Source organism: Sinocyclocheilus rhinocerous, unplaced genomic scaffold (assembly GCF_001515625.1).
Source record: "Sinocyclocheilus rhinocerous isolate Xijiao unplaced genomic scaffold, SAMN03320098_v1.1 scaffold588, whole genome shotgun sequence".
NCBI classification, from domain to species: Eukaryota; Metazoa; Chordata; class Actinopteri; order Cypriniformes; family Cyprinidae; genus Sinocyclocheilus; species Sinocyclocheilus rhinocerous.
This window is the reverse complement of record NW_015635063.1, coordinates 737,741-764,347: the sequence shown is the minus strand read 5'-3', so window position 1 is coordinate 764,347 and position 26,607 is coordinate 737,741. Positions and strand designations below refer to the sequence as shown.

The following is a 26,607-nucleotide window of genomic DNA, read 5'->3' as shown; positions in this document are numbered from 1 at the left end:
AGCCCCGCCCACAATGAGCCAGTGTTGCCATTTAGGATGGGAAGTTTATATTGTTTATATTGTTTTGGGGTTAAATCAACTTATAGTTATAGTTGTTTTCTGCATATTCAACTGGTATATGAAAAAGTGTTTTAACCCTGAAAAAGTCAGCTCACACATCAGTTTATTAAATACCATGTAAAATCAAATGTAAAAATGTTTGTTTCTGCTAAAATGAAACTTTCAGCTGAAAATGTTCCCGAAATTTTTTATTTTGAATATTTAGGTATTAATATGTTGTTTGGACAGGGTATCATTTGTTTTGTTTTTCTTTTTAATAAAATAATAATTTTGAATAAAAGCTGTTTGAATTTTTAAATAAAAACATTTAAATGAAGCTTTCAGCTCAGTGTTATTTTAATATAATTTATTTGCTATGATAATTTTTTATAATATTTTGAATAAGCTTTTATTTTTACATGTTCAGTTTTCATTTTAATTTTAGTTTGTGGTTTGGTGATTTTTTTATGTGCTTTTATAATTTTTATTATTTTCTTTTTAAATTTGTATTCACTTTATTTATTTTTATTTCAGTTTTAGTAATCGTAGTACTTAAACTTATTTCAGGTAGTTTCCAAGGCAACTTCATTTAAAATTTATTTTAAATTTAACTTAATTTCAATTCCTGAAAATTATTTGCACGTACGCAAGGATCACTTGTTGAAAAATTAATGTGAAAAATTGTAACATTAAATATGGCGACAATATGGAGAAATGCCAAAAGGCCAATAGTTATTTTGATAGGGGCATCAGCTGTTATTTATAATCTTGACATTGTTTTGGAGTTGTTAGGCTTTCCTTTTTAAAATTTTAAAATGTTTTTCTAAATGAAAAATAGCTGTTTGGGGGTCTTTCTAAGATGACCCGAGTGGACTGACTTGACTTATTAAAGTATATGAGTATTTCCATTTGAATCAGTACAAAAATGTGAAAAAGGTGTGCCTAGTTATAGGGATGCACCGAAATGAAAATTATTGGCCGAAGCATGCATTTGTGCATGCGGACTTTGAACCCTGACTAATGAGCAGATAGCACCGCGAGCTCGTGCAGCGCTGTCAGAATACATGCAATTCCTGCGTGCATTAGAAAATATAACATTCTGCAGTTTATTTACTAATCTTTTGAGGCCATTTCGCGATTTCAATCATCACACAGTAGCCTAACCACCAGCATCAGCCACCTCTTCTTCTCATCGGAGACGTGTGATGCAGCACTAAACAGTCTCTCGCTGTCGGTGCTTCGTGCTTGTAATGATTTCTGCGTCTTTCTCTGATAGTTTTAAATACTTTCACACTGCCGACATGTTTACTGCATTAGTGCGTGCTCTATTTGATCGCGTTAGTCATTGTTTGGTACATATTATTCAGCCTTTTCGCTTATTCGGCCAAACACCGAAAGAGATTTTTTTGCTATTTTCGGCCGAATAATTTTGGTTGCCGAACATTCGGTGCATCCCTACCTAGTTACAGATACAGGACATCAGACCACCTCTCTACAGAGTGGCCAGTGTTTGGCGTGTTTGTGTAAAACCAAGACAGATGCTGCAGTGGTTTCTCTATGACGTGTCAGGAAGTATGTTTAAGTGTGATTGAGCATGTGTTTGTGCATGTGTGTTTGTGTTTACTCGAGGACTAACAGGGAGGTTTGTATTGAAGTGAAGCTGTGTGTATATACATTCTGAGCTTATGTAAGATCTCAGATGTGTGTTTACACGTTGGGTTTCCCTGAGCCTCAAGCGCTGTCAAACACCTAATGGAAAATGAACTGGGTGAAGCGTTTTAAACTTTAGGGAGGTCATTACAGAGACCCATTGATTCCCATGACAGGCTGAAAATATATCAAAATCCCTTCTTCAACTTGTAATTAAACTTTTAATGATCTGCTGGCTCATCGTCCACAGGCTGACAATTAAAGCAAAATCAATGTTATGTTTTAGAATAACATTATGTTGAACTGCTGCGGGTCTTGGAAGAGGTCCAGTCGTTTACTCTGATGAGAGATAGAGGTTAATTAGATTAGAAAGAGCAAGACTTACACCATCTTAACCCTTCAGGAGAAGATGAAGCCGTCTCTCTGCGTTCTGTCTGTTTATCTGTCCGTCTAACTCACTTGCTGTCTGGTTGTCCATCTGTTTTCTTTCTGTTCTTCCGGTTTTTGGTTTATTTTGTTGATTTGTATAGTTTCATAATTTATAATTCAAAACCCGTTTTACTAGAAATTTTGAAGATTTATATTTACGAAGCGTTTGAGAGAGGCGGGGCATAGAGGACCTACAATAATGTACAGTATTTGAAAAATAATGTGTTTTTTGAACATTAAAGCATGTCAACATATTCTGTTACACCAAATACACAAAATAATGATCTTTAAAAAAGCATCATATGACCCCTTTAAGTATTTTGAGAGTGTAGGGAGACCGAATCGATTATGTAATTTGTAGCATTCCCTGCAAGATCTTTTGTCGCGATTTAGTCTCTGCAACTCTCTGATTGGTGAAATTTTCTGTACAGCAGAATCATGGGTAATGTAGTTTTCACCCCAACTTCAGCTGTCAAACTTGATTACTTAAAAAATAAGTTGAAATAATGTGGACTGATGGCTTCAGCAAAAGTATAAACCATCTGTTAACAACCTCGTAGCTCACAACAGGTCTGTCTTTAAAGGTTTAAAAGTTAGCGTTAAAATCAATTTCCCTAAAACAAATGAAGCTTTCACTTACCAAACTCGAATGTTGCTCTTTCTTCTCAGGACTCTGTCATCGTTCCTGAGAACAGGAGTGGTTGTTGCAGTAATCATGACAGCATTGCCGTTCCGGGTCGGACCGCTGCTCTTCTCTGGACTTGTCATCTTCCGCCTCCTCTCTCTGCCTCTCGTCACGTCACAGACGCCATCACTCCCAGCGACCTCTGACCCTGAGTCTGTGCCCTCTCTGCCTGAAGAGTGCCGGAGAAAAATGCACCCCGTTACCTCCTACACAGGTGGGTGTAAAATACTGCGCTCTCTCCTGCCCTTTCCATCATCGCATTTGAAGCCAAAGGTTAAAACGTTAAGCCTTTTAATAATTTTTTTCCCTGAACATCTCAGTAATATTGGTCGAGCTGGTAGAAACTGCTCGTGAGTCTCACATAGCCAAACGTCCACATTGCAGCTAGATCAGAAGAGACCATCTAACTGAAACTGAGACGGGATAATAACAGTAAAATGAATGGGAGAAATCACATTGCTCATTATGAAGGCTGTAACTTTCAGTAACAAGAGCCTTTTTGAAAAAGACATCACTTGCGTTTTATTATTAAATGTGCATTAGCTAGACCATACTTATTCAGCAGGGATGCATTAAATGAATCAAAAGTGGCAGTACAGATATTTATAATGTTGCAAAAGATTTCCATTTTAAATAAATGCTGTATTGTTGAACTTTCTGTTCATCAGGAAATCATGAAAAAAACGTATTAGCGTTTTCACAAAAATGTGAAGCAGCACAACTGTTTTCAACATTGATAATAAATAGAAATATTTCTAGAGCAGTAAATAAAAAAAAATAATGATGCTGAAAATTCAGCTTTACATCACAGGAATAAATTACACATTATAATATATTAAAATAGAAAGCAGCTATTTAGAATTGTAATAATATTTCACAACATTACTGTTTTTATTATATTTTTAATCAAATAAATGCAGCCTTGACACTTCTTTCAAAAATATTTGAAAAAATCTTACAGACTTTTAAACAGTAGTGTAGCTTGATTTGGGCCAAAGAAGTTAATTGCACTATTTTTGTCAGATTTTATTGTTTCTTTGACACATAATTGAAACATAACCTTGACAAACCATGGAAAGATGGCCACCAAGCGAATCAAATTGCTTTACAGGGACTTTGCTGACATGTAAAACAACAAACCAACTCTATTTGTTGCACTTTAACACCTGAAATTGCCTAAAGCCAATCATTCAGATTAGAGCTGTCTGTTTTGAGGAAACTTTTGCCACTTTTATGTGCAGTATCCATCAGGCCGTCCATTAATGGCCTGTTGCCGGTCCAGGGTATGTTTTCATCTGAGGGGCCGTTTACACGACAGCGTTTTCAGCCAAAAACGGGAAACTTTTTATGCATTTTGCCTGTTCGTTTACACGACAACGGCGTTTTGGGGACTGAAAATGCAAATTTTAGAAAACGGGTTTCAAAGTGCAGGTTTTTGAAAACGCCACCGTTATCGTTTCCGTGTAAAACGGTGAAAACGTGATAACGTGAAACCGTGAAAACGGTGATGTCATGCGCGTGCGTAGTACGTGAACTACTGGCCTGGCATACGTAATACAGCGTTTTTGGTCGTTTTCGCGGATATGTGTAAACACGAATCGTTTTGAAAACGTTGTCCTGTATTCGTGAAACGTTTTAAAAACACAAGGGAATAACTTTTCCGTTTTTGACTACATCGTTGTCGTGTAAACGTAGCCTAATACTAGTTAATTGCCAGCGGCCTTTCATTGGTACCTGTCTGTGTTTAACAGTTTTAACCATATGCTGGCCAGATGTTAAAGGTTAACACAGCTGTGTGTACGATCAGGAGTATGTGCTCACGCCCTGCAGTTTCTAATATCGCACACTAATCGACACAGTCTGCTCTGTTAGTATATGCGAGGCTACACTGTAAGTGTTATATTGTCCTCTATTATAGAAGTGTTAGTGAATTGCAGTAGTAGCAGAAGCTGACATTCCAGACTAACCCATAGTTTTCTGTTGGCGGGTGAAGATCCTCCTTTATGTTCTTTGTGCCAGAATCCATTATCTTTGAAGCATATTTTGATGGATTGTAATAGTTTAAAGTCTGTCTGAACTCTTTATTTTGCTGTAGACTTTTATGGACAGATTTTTAATGAAGTAAGGCCAGATGTAGTTTTAGAATTTTTATCTAAGATCAAATTTAAAAACTTAATTTAACTTAACTAACCTCGTTCTTGCCATGAATATAGCCGAGGTAGCTCGCATGGCGTTAAATCATAAACAAACAAAAGTAGCAGAAGCTGCTGTACACTAAAGACATTGAGAGAGTGATTTTGCCCACCTAGAGAGATTCAGGAGCATTTATTGAGGGTGTAGTCATCTGTTTTAGGGTGATAACGACCCTGATTTACAGCAGCACTTGCTTCAGCACTGTTTGGAGAACTAAATGGGGTGTTTCTTCTCTTCAGCCGAACTGTTCCTGAAATGTCTGATCATTTCATCATTAGTCACTGTTTTCTTTTTGCCACTAAAACATTTTCAGACATTTAAATCACACATTTTAAAGGTGCTATAAGCTATTTCATTTGTTCTGCTTTCTTCCGTTAAACTTAAGCCTGGTTCACACAGTATGATTTTCTCCACGATTTTGCCATCTTAGACAATTTTTTGGAAGTCATAAAAGATTACGATTGAACAACTGACACAAACACTGACTGAAGGTATAAGTCACCAAAAAATAAAAATATGTCATCATTTACTCACCTTCATGTTCCAGTGTTGGTAACCAATTTTGAATCCTATTTACTTCTATTGTATAGCCAAACAATACAATGGAAACCAATAGGAACGGAAACTGTTTGGTTTACCAATATAATCGAAGATATTTTGAAGATTGTTAGTAACCAAACAGCTTCGGTTCCCATTGACTTTCATTGTACGGAATTACCTGTTGTATTCCTCATTTCTGCGAAATGTAATGTGGACACAAAATACAATGGAAGTCAAAATGAGAACTGAAACAGAAACTGCTATTTTGTTCCACAGAAGAAAAAAGTCTTCTAGTTTAGACTGACATGAGGGATATTCTGATATGAAAGACAGTCAATGTTGCACAGTCTGTCTTGGCTTTTACGCAAGATTTCACTAGGCCCATATCGTGCAATTTGACAATCAGAAAGAGTCCGAAAGTGCCGACCTCACCAAAATGCTCTCCTTCAAAATAGCTTTTGGCCAAACAGAGTGTTTCTAATTGACTAAATGTTCTGATTGGTAAATCAGCACAGTCTGCTTCAGATGGACAGATATTTATTTTGCTGTTTATGTAGTCTTGGACATTTTTGCGTGTGTTTTTCTAAAATAACTTCTAAGCACCTTTAAGTGACGAAATATCTTTTAGGTCCACTGCATCTTCTCCTTCTTCTCCAACAAGCAGCAGCCAATGACGTTGTCTTCACTGATGTTTAGCAGTACACATACACATCACTAAATGATTTTATGCAGTTCATTATTTTGAAAAGAAATAGTTTGTTGTAGTGCGTTACTGGCAGCACACCCCAAAAACTAGTTTTGCAAAGGTTGCATTTAAAGTTTCACAACAATTTGCAGTCTATTCCTTCACCTCCTCTCTGTCTTTCTGTATGAGAGTTGTGTTGTGGCTGATGTTGTGATTGGGCGTCTGGTTTCGTGAGTATCACACCTCATTAATGGTCCAGCGTGTGTGGTTTGGACTCCCAACCCTTGCTTTCTCTTTCTCTGTGGCTGTTTCTCTTAAACAGGACAACATATATTAAGTATCCTCGCACATACAGCTGGAGTTCACCAGGTTGCCAGCAGCTGTTCCTGCCTCTGAATGCATTAACGTTGTTGGTGGGCTGTGAAACTTGCCATTGTTTTTAAAAATCTAATCATACACTACTGTGCAAAAGTTTGGGGTCAGCAAGATTTGCCTGAATGCATTAAATAGATCAAACGTGACCGTAAAAGCATTCACAGTGTTGAAAAAGATTTATGTTTCATTAAAATGCAATTTTATAACTTTTTGTTCATCAAAAAATCTTGAAAAAATATATCGTGTGTCAAAATATTAAGCAGCAAATCAGTATATTAGAATGATTTCTGAAGGGTCATGTGACACTGGAGACTGGAGTAATGATGCTGAAAATTCAGCTTTGATCACAAGAATAAATAACTTTTTAAAATATATTCAAATAGAAAACAGTTCTTTTAAATTGTAAAAATATTTCACAATTATGCTGTTTTTACTGTATTTTTGGTCAAATCAGTGCAGCCTTGGGGAGCAGAAGAGACTTCCTGTTTGTGTGTAAATTGCATCAGTGCATAATGCGTCTTATCATGAACAAGATAATTAATGCATGAATCAAACTCTCTTAGACAGTTCCTGACACGGTTCACAAAACATCTACGCTGTATGTGTGCAGAGACAAATCATACAGAACAGTGAAGTCGCTCAGCAACATGAAGAGTATCGCACAAGGATTTTGAACTTGTGGGATTTTTCTCAGTTTGTGGTATTACAAACAGTGAAACCAGCAGCTAAACAGCAGATTAAACGTGTTGGCTCACAGCTAACTGTCTAAATGTCACCTGTGGCTCTTTTCTGCCGTAGCTTTGAGCCCGTGGCTGTCCTCTTTCTCTCTGCCTGGAGTGAATGACTACTCACCGCTCGCACTCGACCTCACCAGGAACCAGCTGATAGTGGGAGCCAGGTAACACACACACACACACACACACACAGAAGTACAAGCTCAGCTGAGCCTGCCAAACCTAAAGCATCTCTCTCTGTGTAGGAATCATCTCTTCCGGTTGAGTTTGAGCAACGTCTCTCTCCTGCAGGTAGGACGTCACTTGCTCTCTTTCTCTCTTTATTCTCCTTCCCATCTGTCCATCCAATCATCTTGACGTCTCTAGAAATGCAGAACCAGCACTGTCCATTTAATTCATCCCATGCCAGACATACACTTAGACTCTGTATTTTATTATGATTGCCCACATGTTCGAAAGTGCTGACGCACAGAAGCAGAAATATCCAACAAATCAAAAACACACATTCAGTAGCATCTGGTATTGTGCAGATGTTTGAAAAGCATTGACTTCCAAGACAGCTGCGTCATGTTCAGCATCCTGATTTGAGCGCCTCTCCTCTGAATCTCTTGAAAGGAGGAAATGTTTAAATCTAATTTAAAAATTAAATCAAAAAAATAAATTATTTAATTTTATTTTAGACTTTATTTATTTATTTATTTTCATTAAAAAATGAAATGTCATAATTTGCTTATCCTTCTGTAGAGTATGTTTTGAGCATAAGAATCAGATAATGTCTGTTTGGTACCTGGGTTATAATAAAATTTTAATTTTAATGTATTTATTTACTTAAAATATTTTTTTCATCTTCTAATTATTGTGTATGTTTGGGACCAGGGTAATAATAAAATCTATACATTTATTTTTTTTGATTTTTTATTATTATTTTTTTTAATGGAATTTTAGTTTAGTTTAGTTTAGTTCTTAACAGAATAATTCAAAAAGCTAATTCTGTCATTGTTTGCTCATCCTTTAGAGTATGTTTTGTGGGCAAATGGTTATGGAAAAACTTTCTGACTGTTTTTGGTGCGAGATATCTTCACTAGCACTGTGGATCAAATAAAGTGTAGAATATGATCCGTTCAATATGCAGACGTCTGTACGTTTGTCTGCTGCTGCAGATTGTCTGTGTTTGAGGTGAGGAGCTGCTGTAGACAGCAATCTCATCTGGGAGTGGGTTTAAATTGGCCTTGTTTGTCTTGAAGGATGATTTGAGACCACCTCTGCACTTAGCGTATGGTGGGAATGCTGAGATTGTGTTGTGCTTGCGTGACAAGCCTGTTGAAAGCTTTGAGCACTTGTGTGATATCTAAGAGTGACTTCACTGGCGTTTGTGGAAGACCCTGCTGGTGAACCCTCTAAACGCTCACCGTAACCCTGAGAGGGGTGACGCCTTGGAGGCAGATCTCACAAGAATCTGTCAAAATCCAGTGATTTAGGGTGACTTCATGACCCTGTCCACAAGAGTGACCCACAGTCACCCCTCGAGCAAACACACACACACACACACACACACACACACACACACAGCAGTATGACAAACTCCTCACTGCGCTCCTCTACATCTCTGTTCTGAAAAAAATTCTTTGAATTTCTTTTAGAATGTACATATTTCACTTACATCATGTAGATCAATATGTAAAACTGCATATTTGCAGGAACCAAAGATAGAATTTTGACAATTTGTCCATCATTAATGAATGTCATTTCCATCCCGTCTTAAATAATCATTCATTTTGTGGTGCAAATGACATTTTAAAAACATTTTTCATAAAAAGGCAGACACTTTCAATTTGTTTAACTTAAAAAAATAAAAAAAAATAAAAAACATTTTCAAAGGTTATTTTAGTCATCTTGGTAAACACCTCAGGAAGTTAGTATGCAAACTTTTGAAAAAATGTTTTAGGGGCAAAATTGCTGGTTGTGGTAGAAATTATGGTAAAAACGGCTGAAATTTGGTAAAAAAATGATGAGAGCGTTGTCACACAATAAATATTTAAATTGCATTTCATTCTTGAAAATTTCATTCTTTGTTTTGATTATAATAAAATTAAAAATGTCATTATTCATATTTTATGTTAGATTTTCGTATTTTAAGATTTAAAGTTTGATTCTGGGACAAGGCTAATAATAAAAGCTATACATTTTAATATTTTATTTTATTTTATTTTATTTTATTTTATTTTATTTTATTTTATTTTATTTATTTGAGATTCAGTAAAGTTACACACATCAGCCACACCAGTCATGAAAGATATGATAATGAGATGTTTGAATCTGTTGCATATGTCAATGATTTATTATATCTGTCTTGAAATCGTTCTGGTTTAATGATGGTTCTGGTCAGGACCAGGCCGCAGAGAGAGATAGAGAGGGCAGATAAGAGCGTTTTAGCTGAGGTCAAATGATCGTGCCTGGATGAGCAGATCTTTAGTGTGTTGGAGAAAGAACACAACCCCTCAACATCCAGAGGTGACGCAAGTCTGACCCTCACAGATCTTCTCAGGGTGAATCCTGCTCTTCAACTGATGACTGCAGAGGCACGGCTAGATTGATGATTGCTTTCTGAACCCTTGCGCTCCCTCTTTTTGTTTCTCCATCTTTCTCTTAAACAACAAGCGTGAAATATAGTTTGCAAAAGTCAAGTGAACAGATGCAGTTTGTCAGAACGTGTGTAATCAGCTCCTTTTGCAGACGAGTGTGTGCTCATCAGAAGCGCCTGCTGCTTTTCAAGAGTACAGAGGCACAGATGTCACTTATCAATCAAAAAATATGCACTACAATCCATTTTCTTTTTATATTAGTGTATGCAATGTTGTGCCTAAAACTTCTTAAACTACCACTAAACAGCAAAAGCACTTAAAGAAAATAATTGATCATGCTCAGAACGGCATCTTTACAATATTCACAAAAGGCAATAGGCGCCAGATTATGTTTTTACATTTCCTGGCTGTCAGTCATGTATCGCTTTAATTATTGCCTGATTGTTGCATTGTTGTATTTGAAACCTCTTGTCCACTGCACATCAATCTTTGCTCCATTAAAGTCAAAGCTCCATCAAAATAAATTCTTAAAGTTTTAATGGGGCTCTTTATTATAATTTTAGTTTTTGTAATTCCCTTTTTTGTATCCTCAGTGGTGACTTTCATTGAACTCTCACTACTGTAATAAAGTTACTATATTATATTAAACAACACTGTCATACAATGATGCATTGCATTTAAAGCAGCATAATTTAACACAGTACTAAGTACTATGAATACATATATGTACATATTCTTTACGTTTTAAATAATATATCTTTATTTTTTTCTCTTTACAGTAATGATATATTTTTGCTCTGTCATTTAGCAGATGTTTTTATCCAAAAAATTAGATAAAAAAAAAAAGTTTTTAAAATAAGTCTCTTCTGCTTACCAAGACTGCATTTATTTGGTCAAAAATACAGTACAATTGTGAAATATTATGCACATTTAAAATAACTGTTTTCTATTGTAATATATTTTAAAAAGTAATTTATTCCTGTGATGCAAAGTTGAATTTTCAGCATCATTACTCCAGTCTTCAGTGTCACACGATCCTTCAGAAATCATTCTAATATGCTGATTCACTGCTCAAGAATTAATTATTATTTTTAACGTTGAAAACGGTGGTTCTGCTTCATTTTCCTTTTGTGGAAATCTTTTTTTCAGGATTATTTAATGATTAAAAAGTTCAAACAAATAGCATTTATTTGAAACAGAAATCTTTTATAATTGTATAAATGACTTTACTGTTACTTTTGATCATTTTAATGTGTCCTTGATAAATTATAGTAGTAATTTCTTTAAAAAAAAACAATCCTACCTACCCAAACCTTTGAACTATATAGTGTATATTTTGATTTTAGGGTGAAGTTTTGCCCAGTTCAACCTATTGTGTGATAGTGTGAGTTATTTTAGATCTGGCTGTGCTTATCTTTGTTATAAAACGTCCCCCGGCTGTGAAGAGCTCTGTGCTTTATCTGTGACCTTTCCACTCCATTCAGGCTCTGCTGGATCCTCACAGTTCTTCAGCTGATGCCTTCAGTAAGCGTCACATCCAATACAAAATCATGCTTTATTATTTCATTCTATAGTGTGTGTGTGTGACTCTGGTCTACATCATTATTTTCTAGCCAAATGACAACACAGATAAACATGACAAAGCAGCCTGTGAAAGGAGAGGGAGGGACAAGGAACAAAAGAGAGGAAGAACGTCTTAAAACGAGTGAAACAACACATTCAAGGGTTTTCGTTTCAGATAAGGGAACCAATGCGATTAAGACAAACCATCCAGTGTTCCCTAATTAAATGTCACACAGTTGCTCTCCCTCACTATAGAGTCATATTGTGTATATGCAGCGAAACTTTCCACCTTCCGTCTTTTTGTCTTCTATTATTGTGTGTTTCATACCTTCTTCACATTAAGGAAAGAATCTGAGTGAATGGAAGAGCTTCCCATGACTGATTATCTTTCATAGTTTTAGTTCATTTACTTATTCTGCCTCCTAATCATAATAACAAGAAAGGTTTAGGTTTGTTGTCATGGCTTTTTAAGGTAAAAGGCATGTCGATATTTGCACTTTACCGAATTTGTTGGTCCAGGCAGTTCGTTTAAAGGAACAGGTTGAAGTAAACAATTTACAGATTTGTTTGAATCATCTCTGTGTGATCTTTTACAATTTGTGTTGTGAACTAAATATTTAAATACTGTTGTTTATGATTCTGACTCGTCACACGTCACAGTTTTACTCGCAAACAAGGAGTGATGAATGTGCCGTGAATCAGTTCAGTCGAATCATTAAAAAGATTCCTTTGCAAATCGGAAAACAGGAAAGCTTTTAAGTATGTCTGGCAGCTGAAACATTCCCTATGTAGTCTGCACTGTAGACAGGCAAAACAGCATCTTCGTCTTGAGTTGTGAGTGTAGTAGTGTTTGTAACATTGAGAATAGAGTTGTAACATTGCTACAAAAATGCTGAAACACAAACAGTCAGATGCATTTGACATGTTAAAGTGCTGGATTGAAAATAAATCCATAAAAACGTTTACTTAAAGTAAATGTAAACATAAAGAAAACTGAAATACACTCAATTACAAAAAAACAACTTGAAATATTTTATTTCAGCTAGTTACCAAAGCAATATTTCCTATTTTTATTTAGTTTAACTTGATGCACTTAACAGGGATATTATTGTTAAAGGGTTAGTTCACTCAAAAATGAAAATTAGCCCATGTTTTACTCACCATCAAGGCATCCTAGGTGTATATGACTTTCCTCTTTAAGACGAATCCAATCGGAGTTATAGAAAAAATTGTCCTTGCTCTTCCAAGCTTTATAATGGCAGTGGGTGGGTGTTTCTGTTCAACAGTCATTAACAGTAACACACACACAAAACACACACACACACACAGACTAAACACCAGCAATCCATATCTTCCTCAGTAGTTTCTCTCTTTCTCCTCTGTCTCTGGGTCTGCAGGTTTATTCCTCTGTAAATCTCTCTTTCTCTCTCATTGGCCTCTTGTTTGAAGTGTAATCAATGTTAAAGGGTTAGTTCACTCAAAAATGAAAATTAGCCCATGTTTTACTCACCATCAAGGCATCCTAGGTGTATATGACTTTCCTCTTTAAGACGAATCCAATCGGAGTTATAGAAAAAATTGTCCTTGCTCTTCCAAGCTTTATAATGGCAGTGGGTGGGTGTTTCTGTTCAACAGTCCAAAAGAAGTAAAATAAAGCGCGCACATCCATAATAAAATGTGCCTCACATGGCTCCGGGGGTGAATAAAGGCAGAATTGATGCATTTTTGTAAGAAAAATATCCATATTTAAAACGTTATAAACACTTTTCTCTCACTTCCGCTAACTGTCATACGTGCAAGCCATTCTGGCGGATGACGTAGAACGTATGCGTCCATTATAAAGCTTGGAAGAGCAAGGACAATTTTTTTATATAACTCCGATTGGATTCGTCTGAAAGAAGAATGTCATATACACCTAGGATGCCTTGAAGGTGAGTAAAACACGGGCTAATTTTCATTTTTGAGTGAACTAACCCTTTAGCTAATTCTAAAACCTTCATTAGTTGCAATAAAAACATTAACTTAAATAAAAAAATTTTTACAAAAAATTAATTTTTCTAGTTCCCAAAGCAACATTTCTAATTTTCCTTTAGTTTAACTTTTAGACAGTTAGTTTAATGTCTATTTATAGAAGACATATTAAAAATAAATAAAAACGACAAAACACACAACAAAGTTACTGAGACATTAACTAACATCAACATGAAAACAAAATATAATTGATATGAAAATAACACTGTTGCTTAAACTAAAACTTAAATAAAAATAACTAAATACTATTTACACATTAAAAAAACAGTAACTTGTAAAAATGACAAAAACACAACAAATTTACTAAAATTTTAAGTAAATAATGAAAACAGAAAATACAAAAAGTATTTAAAATATTAAACTAAATATGTAATATTAGAGCTAAATTCAAAATATTTTAAAAATAATAGTATCTTAGTGATACTAAAATTACATGGTTCATGCTTTTCAGATGTTGGCCTATGGTTACATGACAAGCAGGTAAACAAATATCTAAAATAATTTTTTGAACTATTATAAAATAATGTATTTATTTGAATTAATTATTAGTTTTTTGTCAACTCACGAACCCCTTCCGTTCCCTCATGAATCTCTCAGAGTTAATGGATGCACGTGATCCATGTCTTGATAGCTTAACTTCTAACCGTGATGTTAATTGGCTGTTAATTGCAGGCCACAGAGTGGGGAGTAGACGAGAGCACCAGGAGGTCCTGCCAGAGCAAAGGAAAGACAGAGGTGAGAGACGAACACTGGGATGTGGAGTGTTTGGTTTACCATAAAGCACTCTGAATGAATGTACTGCATGTTAATGGAGTGCAACGGTAGGGTTCTGGAAGTAAACTGTAATGTGTGTGAAATGAATTGTTTCTTCTCTCTCAGGATGAGTGTCAGAACTATGTCCGTGTCCTCCTGTTGAACGGCAGTCGTCTGTTCACCTGCGGCACTAATGCTTTCATGCCCATGTGTACGACTCGCCCTGTTACGGACATCTCCAGCGTCCTGGAGTCCATCGGCGGGGTGGCTCGCTGTCCCTACGACCCTCGACACAACTCTACAGCCATGATAACTGAGAGTGGAGAAGTCTACGCAGCTACAGTGACTGATTTCTCTAGCCGCGACCCCATTATTTACCGCAGTCTGGGGAACATGCCGCCCCTGCGGACCGCACAGTACAACTCCAAATGGCTCAACGGTACAGCAGGACAACACACAACTTATCAATGAATCTGAAAAATCCTGTAAAGAATATGTTTAGGTCAATAACATTATTTTCATGACAATTAAGCCTATGTTGACCTATATTCTCATTACTGAAAAAATAATGATAATTTAATTGTATTTTTTATTAATACATCATGGTAGTATTTTTTTTTACTTGCCTTAATTTATATATTTATATTTGTACATTAAAAGAAATATTAACTAATTGTATGTAATGAAGTATCAAAATATTGTGTTAGAAAATATAAATTAAACGCAAACACAAGAGTTAAACATCTGGATATATTGTTAATGCTTTAAAAATGTTGCATTAAATATAAAATTACAACATATTTTTTTACTATGATAGCATTTATTTTTAAAGTAAAAAATCATTATATTAGCTTATTTTATTCATGCCGCAATACAGATGCATGACATTTAAAAAACTCAAAAGTTAAGCATTGATACATTTTTAATTAAAAAATGTTGCATTAAGAATTTTATTACTGTGATAAAAAATAATTTAAAATAAAAACAAATCGTTAAAATTGTTGCATTATATATAGTATTTTTCACTGTGATAAAAAATCTGTATTACAGTGGTGAGAATCAACAAAAAATTTTGATTTTGAGGGAAAGAATACCATAATTCAAACATCCTAATAGTCTTAAATATTCTTCGATTTCTTTAAATAAAACTTATTTTTCTTCTGATTTTGGTGTGAAAAGTCAGCTGGCCATGTTTTTGTGATTCACCCTTATATTTATGTCTGTTTTTTGAAATAATTATCTTTAAGGTATTATATTTTGTCATGTCAAACCACACCGCTGTCACTGAAAGCAAGATATCCACCTTCTTCCTTCCCTTTCTCTCTACAGAACCTCACTTTGTCTCTGCATACGAGGTGGGCCGCTTCACGTACCTTTTTCTGAGAGAGAACGCAGTAGAACAGGACTGTGGGAAGACGGTCTTCTCTCGTGTGGCCCGTGTGTGTCAGAATGACATTGGTGGTCGTTTCCTGCTGGAAGACACATGGACCACCTTCATGAAGGCTCGACTCAACTGTTCCCGCTCTGGAGATGTTCCCTTCTACTACCATGAGCTGCAGAGCACCTTCTACCTTCCTGAGCAAGATCTCATCTATGGAGTCTTCACCACCAACGTGTGAGTGGATGCTTCATGAAGTAGTGAACAGTCACACGGCAGGAATTTCATTAGGTTAGAGCAGAATTTGCAACAAAATAAAACTTCCATTTATTAATGTCTTGTAAGCGAGAAGTAAGTACTGTTTTCTATTTGAATATATTGTAAAATTTCATTTATTCTAGTGATCGAAGCTGAGTTTTCAGCTTCATTCCTCCAGTCTTCAGTGTCACATGATCCTTCAGTGATATTATGCCAAGCACATTCGATTTTACGTGGATATTGGAACACAAGTGAAGTACAAAGCCTGATTCAGCCTACATAATAAATCATAGTTTGGCATCCAAATACACCGCAAATATGGAAACATTTGGATTTGTGCCGAATGAGAGGCTACGTGAGCCCAACGTCGGTTTCTGTTTCAGTTTTGCTTTAAATTCATTTGTTTTGGCTTGTTGTCTATATAGCGTCTTATATTTTCCTTGTTGTTCTGTTCTGAGTACCATTAAATTGAAATGTTTTGTTGTGGAGTGAGGCGGACTAAAATAGCATATAGCCTAGTTATATATCTAGTTTTTCTAATGTTTAGTTGTATCTCGGCCAAATATTGTGCTATCATAACAAACCATACATTAATGGAAATTCAGCTTTCAAATGATGTATAAATCTCAATTTAAAAAAACTGACCCTTATGACTGGTTTTGTGGTCCAGGGTCACATTTCACTTGATTTACTGGTATTTCTGAATGTAATAATAAAATGACTTACCTGTTTTTCTCATAAAAACTATTTTATTTTATATTTGTAGCATATTTTTAACCATGCAGCAAACATTTTTTTAAAAGTCATTTTTATTGGCTTTTATGCCTTTTTTTTATTAGGATAGGTCAGTAGAGAGATGACAGGAAAGCATTGGGTGGAGAGAGGGGAGCGGGTTTGGCAAAGGACCCCGAGACGGGATTCAAACTCGGGTCGCTGTGAGCAAAGTTGCGCTGTATGTCGATGCACTAACCACGAGGCTATCGGTGCCGACAAACATTTTAAAATATTTTTAAAAACTACTAGAATTTAACTAAGTTTAACTAACTGTATAAATCAGTCAAACTTCTTACTGTCAGTTAACGGTTAATTGGTTAACCGGTTAGTATGAGCATCTCTAGATGCAATATTTATGGGAGGAGAATATTAAAATAAAACATGCAAGGCTACTTACTACGGTTTGCAGGAGTCAATTTACTGCTATTTGTGCCATTCAATTTCCAAAAAAGCATATCGGAAATCACTTTGTGCTTGATATGGCTGCCTTAGTTGCTAATTTGCTTGGTCATTATGGAAATGATCTGGCTCCATCTGTGTTCTTTAATTTGCGCATTGTCAGTAGATCACCAGCAGAACTAATTTGCCCTCTTCAGTACATCTAGCTCTTAAAATCTTACCGACCCCTAACTTTACTACGGTTTGCAGGAGTCAATTTACTGCTATTTGTGCCATTCAATTTCCAAAAAAGCATATCGGAAATCACTTTGTGCTTGATATGGCTGCCTTAGTTGCTAATTTGCTTGGTCATTATGGAAATGGCCCATCTGTGTTCTTTAATTTGCGCATTGTCAGTAGATCACCAGCAGAACTAATTTGCCCTCTTCAGTACATCTAGCTCTTAAAATCTTACCGACCCCTAACTTTGAACACTACTGTTTTTCTGTTAAGATTTTCATTTAGAATGTACAGCACCACACCATCTTTCACTTCTTCCTCTCATTCACAGGAACAGCATTGCTGCATCAGCAGTGTGTGCGTTTAACCTCAGTGCCATCACGCAGGCCTTTAACGGACCCTTTCGCTATCAGGAGAACCCTCGGACCAGCTGGCTTTCCACTCCCAACCCCATCCCAAATTTTCAGGTGAAGGAAATGAACTGCTGCAGCTTCCATTTCAAAGTATTTTACTTTTACCCTGTAGCCAACTCACAATTTTATTCAAGATGTTTGGCACAAAATGCAGTAGTCAGTTCGATTTAGATTTACCGTTTCTCTAACGTGCCGTTCCTCATCACCTATCTCTGTGACAGTGTGGGACAGTGAATGATTCAGGTCCTGGCGGTAATCTAACAGAACGCAGTCTTCAAGACGCCCAGCGGCTCTTCCTCATGAGCGAGGTGGTTCAGCCCATCTCTACGGATCCTCTGGTCATGCAAGACAACATCCGTTTCTCCAGACTGGCTGTGGACATTGTTCAGGGGAGAGACACGCTCTACCACGTCATGTACATCGGCACAGGTCAGGAAGGAATAAAGTGTGACATTCAGTGTTGTGCTCTGTGGTTCTAATAGTTTTCTTTCATTGACCAATCAGAGTACGGCACCATCATCAAGGTCTTATCCACAACTAATAAGAGTCTGCGCGGATGTTACTTGGAGGAGATGAACATTCTCCCAGAAAACATGCAGGAGCCAATCCTGAACCTGCAGATTCTGCACAGCGATAGGTCGCTTTTCGTGGGACTCCCCAGCAGAGTGCTGAAGATCCCTCTGGAGAGATGCTCCAACTACAAAACCGAACAGTGAGTCGCACGCATGCACACATCAACTAGGACATGCACTTTAGTCGACTAGGCTTTATGAATAATACTAGTTTTCTAAAATGTTTTGAAAGAAGTCTCAGCAAAGTTGCATTTATTTGATCAAAAACACCGTAATATTGTGAAATATTGTGTTTTCTATTTATATATATTTTAAAATCTAATTTATTCCTGTGATGTAGAGCTGAATTTTCAGTGTCATTACTCCAGTCTTCAGTGTCACACGATCCTTCAGAAATCATTCTAATATGCTGATTTGCTGCTCAAGAAACATTTCTGATTATTATCAGTGTTGAAAACAGTTGTGCTGCTTAATATTTTGTTGTGAACTATCATAGGTATATAGAAAGTTTGTAACATTTTAAATGTCTTTGCTGCCACTTTTGATCAATTTACTGCATCCTTAATTAATAAAAGTATTAACTTTAATACTTATTAAAAAAAATATCATACTGACACTAAACTTTTGAATGGTGGTGCATTTTCACAGAAATTAGCTGATTAAACCAGATTTGCCAAAAGTATAATAGATTTGAAAAAAGTGGTGACTTCTTTGGAGCAGAATGCAATAAGATTTTCAACACTTGTGAATAGAACACCTATAAATTATCAAACATCATTATATAATGCATGCGTCACTCCTCAAAGAAAAGGACTGCATTTACATTACAGATGTAATTAGTTCTCAGATATCGGAATATGGTTATTTGGTGTTCAAGAAATGTTTCTTATTATTGTCAATGTTGAAAACAGTTGTGCTGCTTAATATATTTGTGGTAATATATTTTTAATTATATTTATATTTGATGAATCAAAAGTTTCTTTAATTTGACTTTTGATCAATTTAATGCATCCTTGCTGAAGAAGCTGGTATTCATCTCTTGAAAAAAAAAAAATCATACTGACCCTAAACTTTTGAATGGTAGTGTAATTTCAACAGAAATGACCTTGTACCAGATTCCTGAGAAGTATAATAGGCTACTAAAAGACAATGGCAGAGAGTGATTTCTTTGGTGCTCAATGCAGAAAGATCTTGAAGAATAATTGTGTCAGACTCATTGACAACAGACTCCTGAGGTCAGAGTGTTCTAACCATGAACAGGACTGAACTGTCACATTCATTATTGTATCAGTACAGAACTCCTGAAGCCTTGAAATTTCCGGATTCCGTTTGCCATGATTTTGACAGTGAGTACCTATTCACACATGATATTGCAATGCACAGTTGCTGTTAAATTACAGCAAAGGCTGATTACAGCACATGTCCTTCCGAGCTGCTAATGCCCTTGGAGTCAGACAGGAAATGAAGTTTAAGGAAATGAAGTGAATGACAGTACTTATGAGCAGTCACAGATATTATTATCTCATAAATCCTCTGCCACTGGCCGAGAGGCGGACGAATGATGAACTAGGTCATTTAAAAAAAATCGCTGCATCGTGTTCTACACCGCTGCTATGAATAGAACACCTATAAATTGTCGAACATCATTAAAAATATATAATGCATGCGTCACTTCTCGCAGGAAGCGACTGCATTTACATTAGAGATGTACTGTAATTAGATCTCAAATTCATAAAATAATGGCCTCCACATGGATGAATTGGGCTTCAGAGCTGGATTTGTAAGAGCTTTGTGCAATTTTGTACCCTAATACATGGTAAATTGAGTTATAAAATCAAGCAAAAATGTTTTTTTTTGGATCTGCTAAACGCCTTAGAGAACTCCACATAACACCATATTTAAAATACACCATATAATAGAGATGTTTGTTTTTTGCCTTCTTGCAGCATGTCACATCAGGAGAGGTTTTCCATGTGATCTGTCAGTTTAGAGGCACATATGTGCTTATGATTCGAGGGTGTTGGTAATGACTTTAGAGGTAGGAGAGGGTCTTTATGTGAGGAACGTGATCCTCAGACTCTCTTCCTGACTTCCTGCCGCAAATGTTGTTGCACAAACACTCGGAGCTGCATGAGGCGGACACTTTTGATGTTTGAAGCTGTTATGGGATGTGATGGAACTGTGTTTGTGAAGCCGCTCGGTGTTTAACATGGCAGTGCAATGGAAAAAAGTAATTTCATTATATATTCTCCCCCACGCACACATACACCCAGGTGGCAAAAGGTCAGATCTCACAAGATGTTGCAGATAACTCTAATTATTTTATACCAGTTCTCATCTATAGAGGTTGATTGACCTGCAAGTGTTTAGTCATGTCATTATAATTTTATATAACCTTTAATGTATGTAAATTTATTCTCTTTATGCATCTCTAGCACATTTGCAGTTTTCTAATGTTGCTAGTGTTTATTAAATGGATGTTTAGTTGTTAGTGGGATGCTGAGACACTGTTATATTTGATTTGGGAGTAAAATATGAGTGTGTATACTACTGTTTAGAAGTTTAGGGTCGGCTTAATGTTGTGAAATATTAAAATAGCTATTTTCTATTGTAATATATTTAAAAATTGAATTTATTCCTGTGATGCAAAGCTGAATTTTTATGGGATGATATTAGACTCAAAATGATTAATAGATGCACTCACAATTATCCATGTACTGCATAAATTCTTACTAACCACAAACAAATGCCTTTCGATTTGAGTCTGTGGAATTCGGGATTAAATGATTGTGCAGCGATTTGAACTAATATACAGACATGTTTGTGAATAAAAATGTAAAATGTGCAAATGCGCCTCACTACACTGAAACAAATGCTTTTCAACCGGTGTCTGCAGTGTTAAGAATTACATTAATGTGCAGCATTTTGTTCAAATAGAGACATATTTGTGAATACAAATGTTATAGTTTGCATTAAAGTATCATAATTTGTGAATGTAGCAATTAAAATGTGCATTTGTGGATCAGCATTTGTTTGCGAATTTTTCAAATCGTGTACACATTAATGAATTGCACTGGGCCTTGTATGCACGCGTGTCACCTGATCCACAAATGCACGGATTCCTTTTTGCTTGAGCAATTAATGATATATTAATGCAGAACAGAACATTTTTATTTGCAAACATGTCTGTATTTGTTCAAATCACTGCACAATCATTTAATCCCGAATTCCACAGACACAAATTGAAAGGCATTTGTTTGTGGTTAGTAAGATACATGCATAAAATTTATGCAGTACATGGATAATTGTGCGTGCATCTATTAATCATTTTGAGCCTAATATCATCCCATACATTTTCAGCATCATTACTCCAGTCTTAAGAAACATTTCTGATTATTGTGATAGTTGAAAACAGCTTTGCTGATTAATACTTTTGTGGAAAACAGGATGCTTTTTTTCAGGATTATTTGATTAATAGGAAGTTTGAAAAAACAGCATTTATTTGTCACAGAAATCTTTTGTAACATTATTTATAAATGTCTTAACTGTAACTGTTAATCAATGAAATAATTTAATCCTTGCTGAATTAATGTAGTTAAAAAAATATATATAAAAAAAAAACCAAGGCCCCAAACATTTGAACACTGGTTAATATTTAGTTGTATGCATGTGCTTGTAATTTACTGGTAATTTGCATTGTTTGGTTTTTCATACTTTGTCCTTCTTAAGAAAGGCACATCATTAAAATACTGAAACATGCTCTTGAATTAATCACACAGTCTCACTCCACTGAACCCAAAGGACACAAGAAGAAAATGATAAGTCTGTTAGCTCTAATAAATCACCAGAGGTGCTGTCAGATGCTGTTTATCTCTCAGAGCAGGATTTGAGGTTTATTGTGTCTTCTCTGTAGTTACTGTAACAGTCAGATCATATCACGCTCTGATCAGATGCTTATTTACACTTCAGCTCAGTCTCTGACTTTGATCTCAATAAAATAAATCTCTAAGTGATGTTTAGATTATAGACAAAATTTGCAAAGCATTCCCTTGAGATTTAGTGATCAGTCTGAGAAGGATGGTATTAGCAGAGGCGGACAAAGTACTCAACTCCATTACTTGAGTGAAAGTACAGATACTGCTGGTCAAATATTACTCCATTACAAGTAAAAGTTGTAAAGACAGATTTTTACTTAAGTAAAAGTATAGAAGTACTTGCTTTTAAAAGTACTTAAGTACCAAAGGTATTAGTTTTAATATTTATTGCACTGAGATTTATTCTTCAGTTATTAAGGTCTGCAACATCCTGTAGAAGTCAATTGCAGTCCAATCTCTCCTCTCCTTTTTCTCTTTTGTCATTAAGAAGTTCTGATGAGCAGACGGGACACTTTTTATGGTGGTATTAATTAAGACCTTGTCATTGATGTGTGATTTTTGTAATCGTAGGGATTGTCTGGGTGCCAGGGATCCGTACTGCGGCTGGGACCGGAAACAGAAGAGCTGCACGACGATTGAGGACAGTTCCAACATGAGCCAGTGGAGCCAAGACATCACAAAGTGCCCTGTAAGACACACTTTCAGACAATATCATCACACATAAAAGAAAAATCACAAATGGCATCTCTTTATTATCTCAGGTGTTTCTTCAACACGGAAGTGAGATTAAATAGAGTAAATGGAGATTTTTGATTAAGTCTCCTGTAACTTCGATTATTATCTTTAGCAAAAGATCCTCTGTTCTGTTCTTTTCTGTATTCTATTTGATTACTTTCTATACTAATATATCATTTTCTGTTCTGTTCTGTTCTATTCTGTTCTGTTCTGTTATATTCTACTCTATATTCTATTCTACTCTTTTCCATTCTGTATTCATTTATTTTCTATACTAATCTATCATCTTCTATTCTGTATTGTTCTGTACCGTATGTTTGTATTCTGTTCTGTTGTATTCCATTCTGTTCTGTTCTATTCTATTCTATTCTATTCTTTATTGTTCTGTACTGTATGCTTGTATTCTGTTCTGTTGTATTCCATTCTGTTCTATTCTATTCTATTCTATTCTATTCTATTCTTTATTGTTCTGTACTGTATGCTTGTATTCTGTTCTGTTGTATTCCATTCTGTTCTGTTCTATTCTATACACTGTTATTATTTTTTGTTCTGTTCTATTCTGTACACTGCTGTTAGTTTTGTTCTGTTCTATTCTGTGCTTTTATTTTTTGTTTTCTATTCTATGTGATTCTGTTCTGTTTTATTCTATTATATTCTGTATGCTTCTATTCTTTTCTGTTCTGTATTCTATTTTATTCTTTTTTATGCTAATATATAATTTTCTGTTGTACTGTTATTTTATATTCTATTCTGCTTTGTTATATTCAGTTTTCTATTCTGTATTCATTTATTTTCTATTCTATTCTATATAGAATCTGCATGTTTCTATTCTGTAATGTATGCTTGATTTTTTTCTGTTTTTTTCTGTTTGTTCTATTCTGCACAACTCTATTCTGTTCTATTCTGTTCTGTATTCTGTTCTGTTCTATTACTCTGTTTTATATTCTGTTCTATTCTGTATGATGCTATTTTCTGTTCTTTTCTATTTTATATGCTTCTGTTCTGTTCTCTTCTATTCTGTTATTTTCTATACGCTTCTATTCTTTTCTATTCTGTTATATTCTCTTCTGTTCTACACACTTCTATTTATTTCTGTTCTATTCTATTCTGTTCCATATTCTGTTTTATTCTATTATGTTTATTCTGTTCTACTCTACATTGTGCTACTCTATTCTGTATCATTTTCTTTGAGTACACCATAAATCTCCTATGATTTTTTTTTTGAACTGGTCGTGAAGAATCAAATTTCTGATGAAGAGCCTTGAAACAGAGCCTGACGACTGACCCAGCTGATCCGAACCCTTCATCTGACAATGTCAATTACACACTGGTGTTCTGCACGATGGTTGGCCAATGACACTCCTGTTCCCTCTTGGCACTTCATTAGGTCCATAATTAGCAATCACAAATTTCCTATTATCTCTGATGGTTGATATCCTCCAAGGAGCAATAATAAACAAACCTCATTTTCTACAACGTTGTGGAAGCTTTGGCTTTGTCCCAAGTTGCATACTAATATTATGCATTAAAAGTACTTGCTATTATGCTAATGAGCAAAAACAGTTGTTTCCATAGTAATAGCTTGAAGTTGAGACAGTGAGTAAAGCCCCGTTCACACCAAGAACGATAACTATAAAGATAACGATATTAGCGTCCACACCAGCGAACGATATCGTCTGTTTATTCTAAGCACACGTGCGTCTGCCTCTTTAAATTCTTGAGCTCGTTACAGCAGGATGGATTCTGATTGGCTGTCAATTTTTTATCGTTCATCAGCTGGAGAAAAATCGTTTTGAAAGTGATTCCAACGATATCGTTTCTCTTTGTCTTTATCGTTATAGTTGTGGTGTGGACTCTGCTATTCTTTAATATTGAGAACGATTTTTAGAACTATATCTTTATCGTTATCTTTATAGTTATCGTCCTTGGTGTGAACGGGCCTTAAGAGTGCTTTTCTCAAACTTTTGCAGAATGTATTGGTTCCATAGTTATGACGTAAATCAACACTAAGTTACAACATGCACAGAATGCACTACTGAATATTTGTGATTTGCAACATTAAACATTAAGCATATAAACAAAATATGATTCTAGTCAGAAATAACATGGGATAAATAGCAGACTGATTGGATTGCATTGGACTTTGTGTTTTGCACGAAATACTTTCTTTTAGCATTATATAATGATGTTGACATTTACATTTTAAGAGAAAGAACATTATGTGAATGTGGGTGCTGTGCTGCTACTGTCTCAATAAATCATTCGTCCACTGCACTTTTACGTATAACCAGTAAGAGCTGTTACTGTATTATATTTAGTTATGGTAACATTTTACAGTAAGGTTCTATACATTAATATTAGTATTTATATTATTATTATTGTTAATGTATTTAGTATCATGAGTTAAAAATGGTCAATATTTTTACATTTAATCTTTATAAATATAAATTTATAAATGTACTATTGTTCATTTTTATTTCATAATGGAACATTTATTTATATATAATGCAAACATAAATATTAACCAAGATAATTTCTGTAAAATATTGTTTGTTGTGTTAATTAATGCAAACTTTTTTATCCTTATTTATTGCCCTGATTCATTTTACATACAGTTCCTGAATATTATTTACATGACTATTTATTTAAAGTTTTTTGTGTCTCATTGGGAATGCAATTTATTACTGCTGCTACATAAATGAAACAAAAAAATTGAAACATTGTCTGTTTACAGTTTTAAAGGCTGCATATTGGATCAATAATAGTAAACATCATGTTATGCGACTACAGAATACTTTGAAAACTATGGAAAACGTACGACAAATTAAAAAAATGAAGTACCAAGTTAACTACAAACTACAGCAGAACTGATGATTTCTTGAGCTTCCTCCTCATTGGTAGGCTGAAGTTGAGTATCTGAGCCGCAGGGGCATCAGAGGAAGCTGAAGGGGACTGTTATTATATGAATTCATAGAAGGGCAAACTGATAAGCATTACATTAACAATTTTTGTCATGCATCAGGGAAAAGCCCTCAGTTGACCTTTTTTGATTATACCGTTGAAGTACAGTGAAAGTTGATGCAGGTCTCGAAATTCTGTATGAATGGCACCGAGTTCTGGTCAGTTGTTACTAATCCAGACTCTCAGTAGATGTTGGTATTCACCTCAATGGGCACTCCGCACACCTGCTCCCTGAAGATTACCCATGCATGGAGATGAATTTAAGACAGTTTTTATCCTGTGCATTACATGAACCACCTTCTACTGCAGACTGACACATGTGTACATGCTCTATACATCACTGCTGTTGGTTAAATTGCTTTGAAAAATGAGATTATGTGGGGACTTTGATGAATGCAGAAAATGCAGGTTCAACTCTCAAATTGTGACTTTTGATTACAAGATTTTACAAGTCTTCAATTAAGGCATGAATACTATTTTGATATTTTAATCGTAAAGGTGAAATGGGTCACACTTTATTTTAAGGTCCAATTCTCGCTATTAACAAACCATTAACTATGACTTTTGCCGCAAAAAACTCCTAATTTGCTGCATATTCATAATTAGTAAGGTAGTTGTTAAGTTTAGGTATTGGGTAGGATTTGGGATGTAGAATATGGTCATGCAGAATATGTGCTTTACTTATTCTTGTTGTTTATTAATAGTAAGTAAGCTAGTTGTTAAGTTTAGGTATTGGATTAAGGGATCTAAAATATGGTCATGCA

General features: G+C 35.3%; 1 protein-coding gene across 1 annotated transcript in view; it reads left to right on the top strand.

The window, feature by feature from the left end:
- The window catches only part of LOC107746611 (semaphorin-5B-like), a 64,924-nt gene that overhangs the window by 30,356 nt on the left and 7,961 nt on the right, over positions 1-26,607 (top strand). The window contains exons 3-12 of the mRNA XM_016560906.1: positions 2,788-3,017; positions 7,395-7,494; positions 7,576-7,621; positions 14,179-14,241; positions 14,386-14,698; positions 15,589-15,874; positions 17,619-17,754; positions 17,922-18,129; positions 18,205-18,412; positions 22,718-22,835. Coding sequence (XP_016416392.1) covers positions 2,834-3,017; positions 7,395-7,494; positions 7,576-7,621; positions 14,179-14,241; positions 14,386-14,698; positions 15,589-15,874; positions 17,619-17,754; positions 17,922-18,129; positions 18,205-18,412; positions 22,718-22,835 — 1,662 coding nt within the window. The 5' untranslated portion in view covers positions 2,788-2,833. The remainder of the gene's footprint in view (positions 1-2,787; positions 3,018-7,394; positions 7,495-7,575; positions 7,622-14,178; positions 14,242-14,385; positions 14,699-15,588; positions 15,875-17,618; positions 17,755-17,921; positions 18,130-18,204; positions 18,413-22,717; positions 22,836-26,607) is intronic.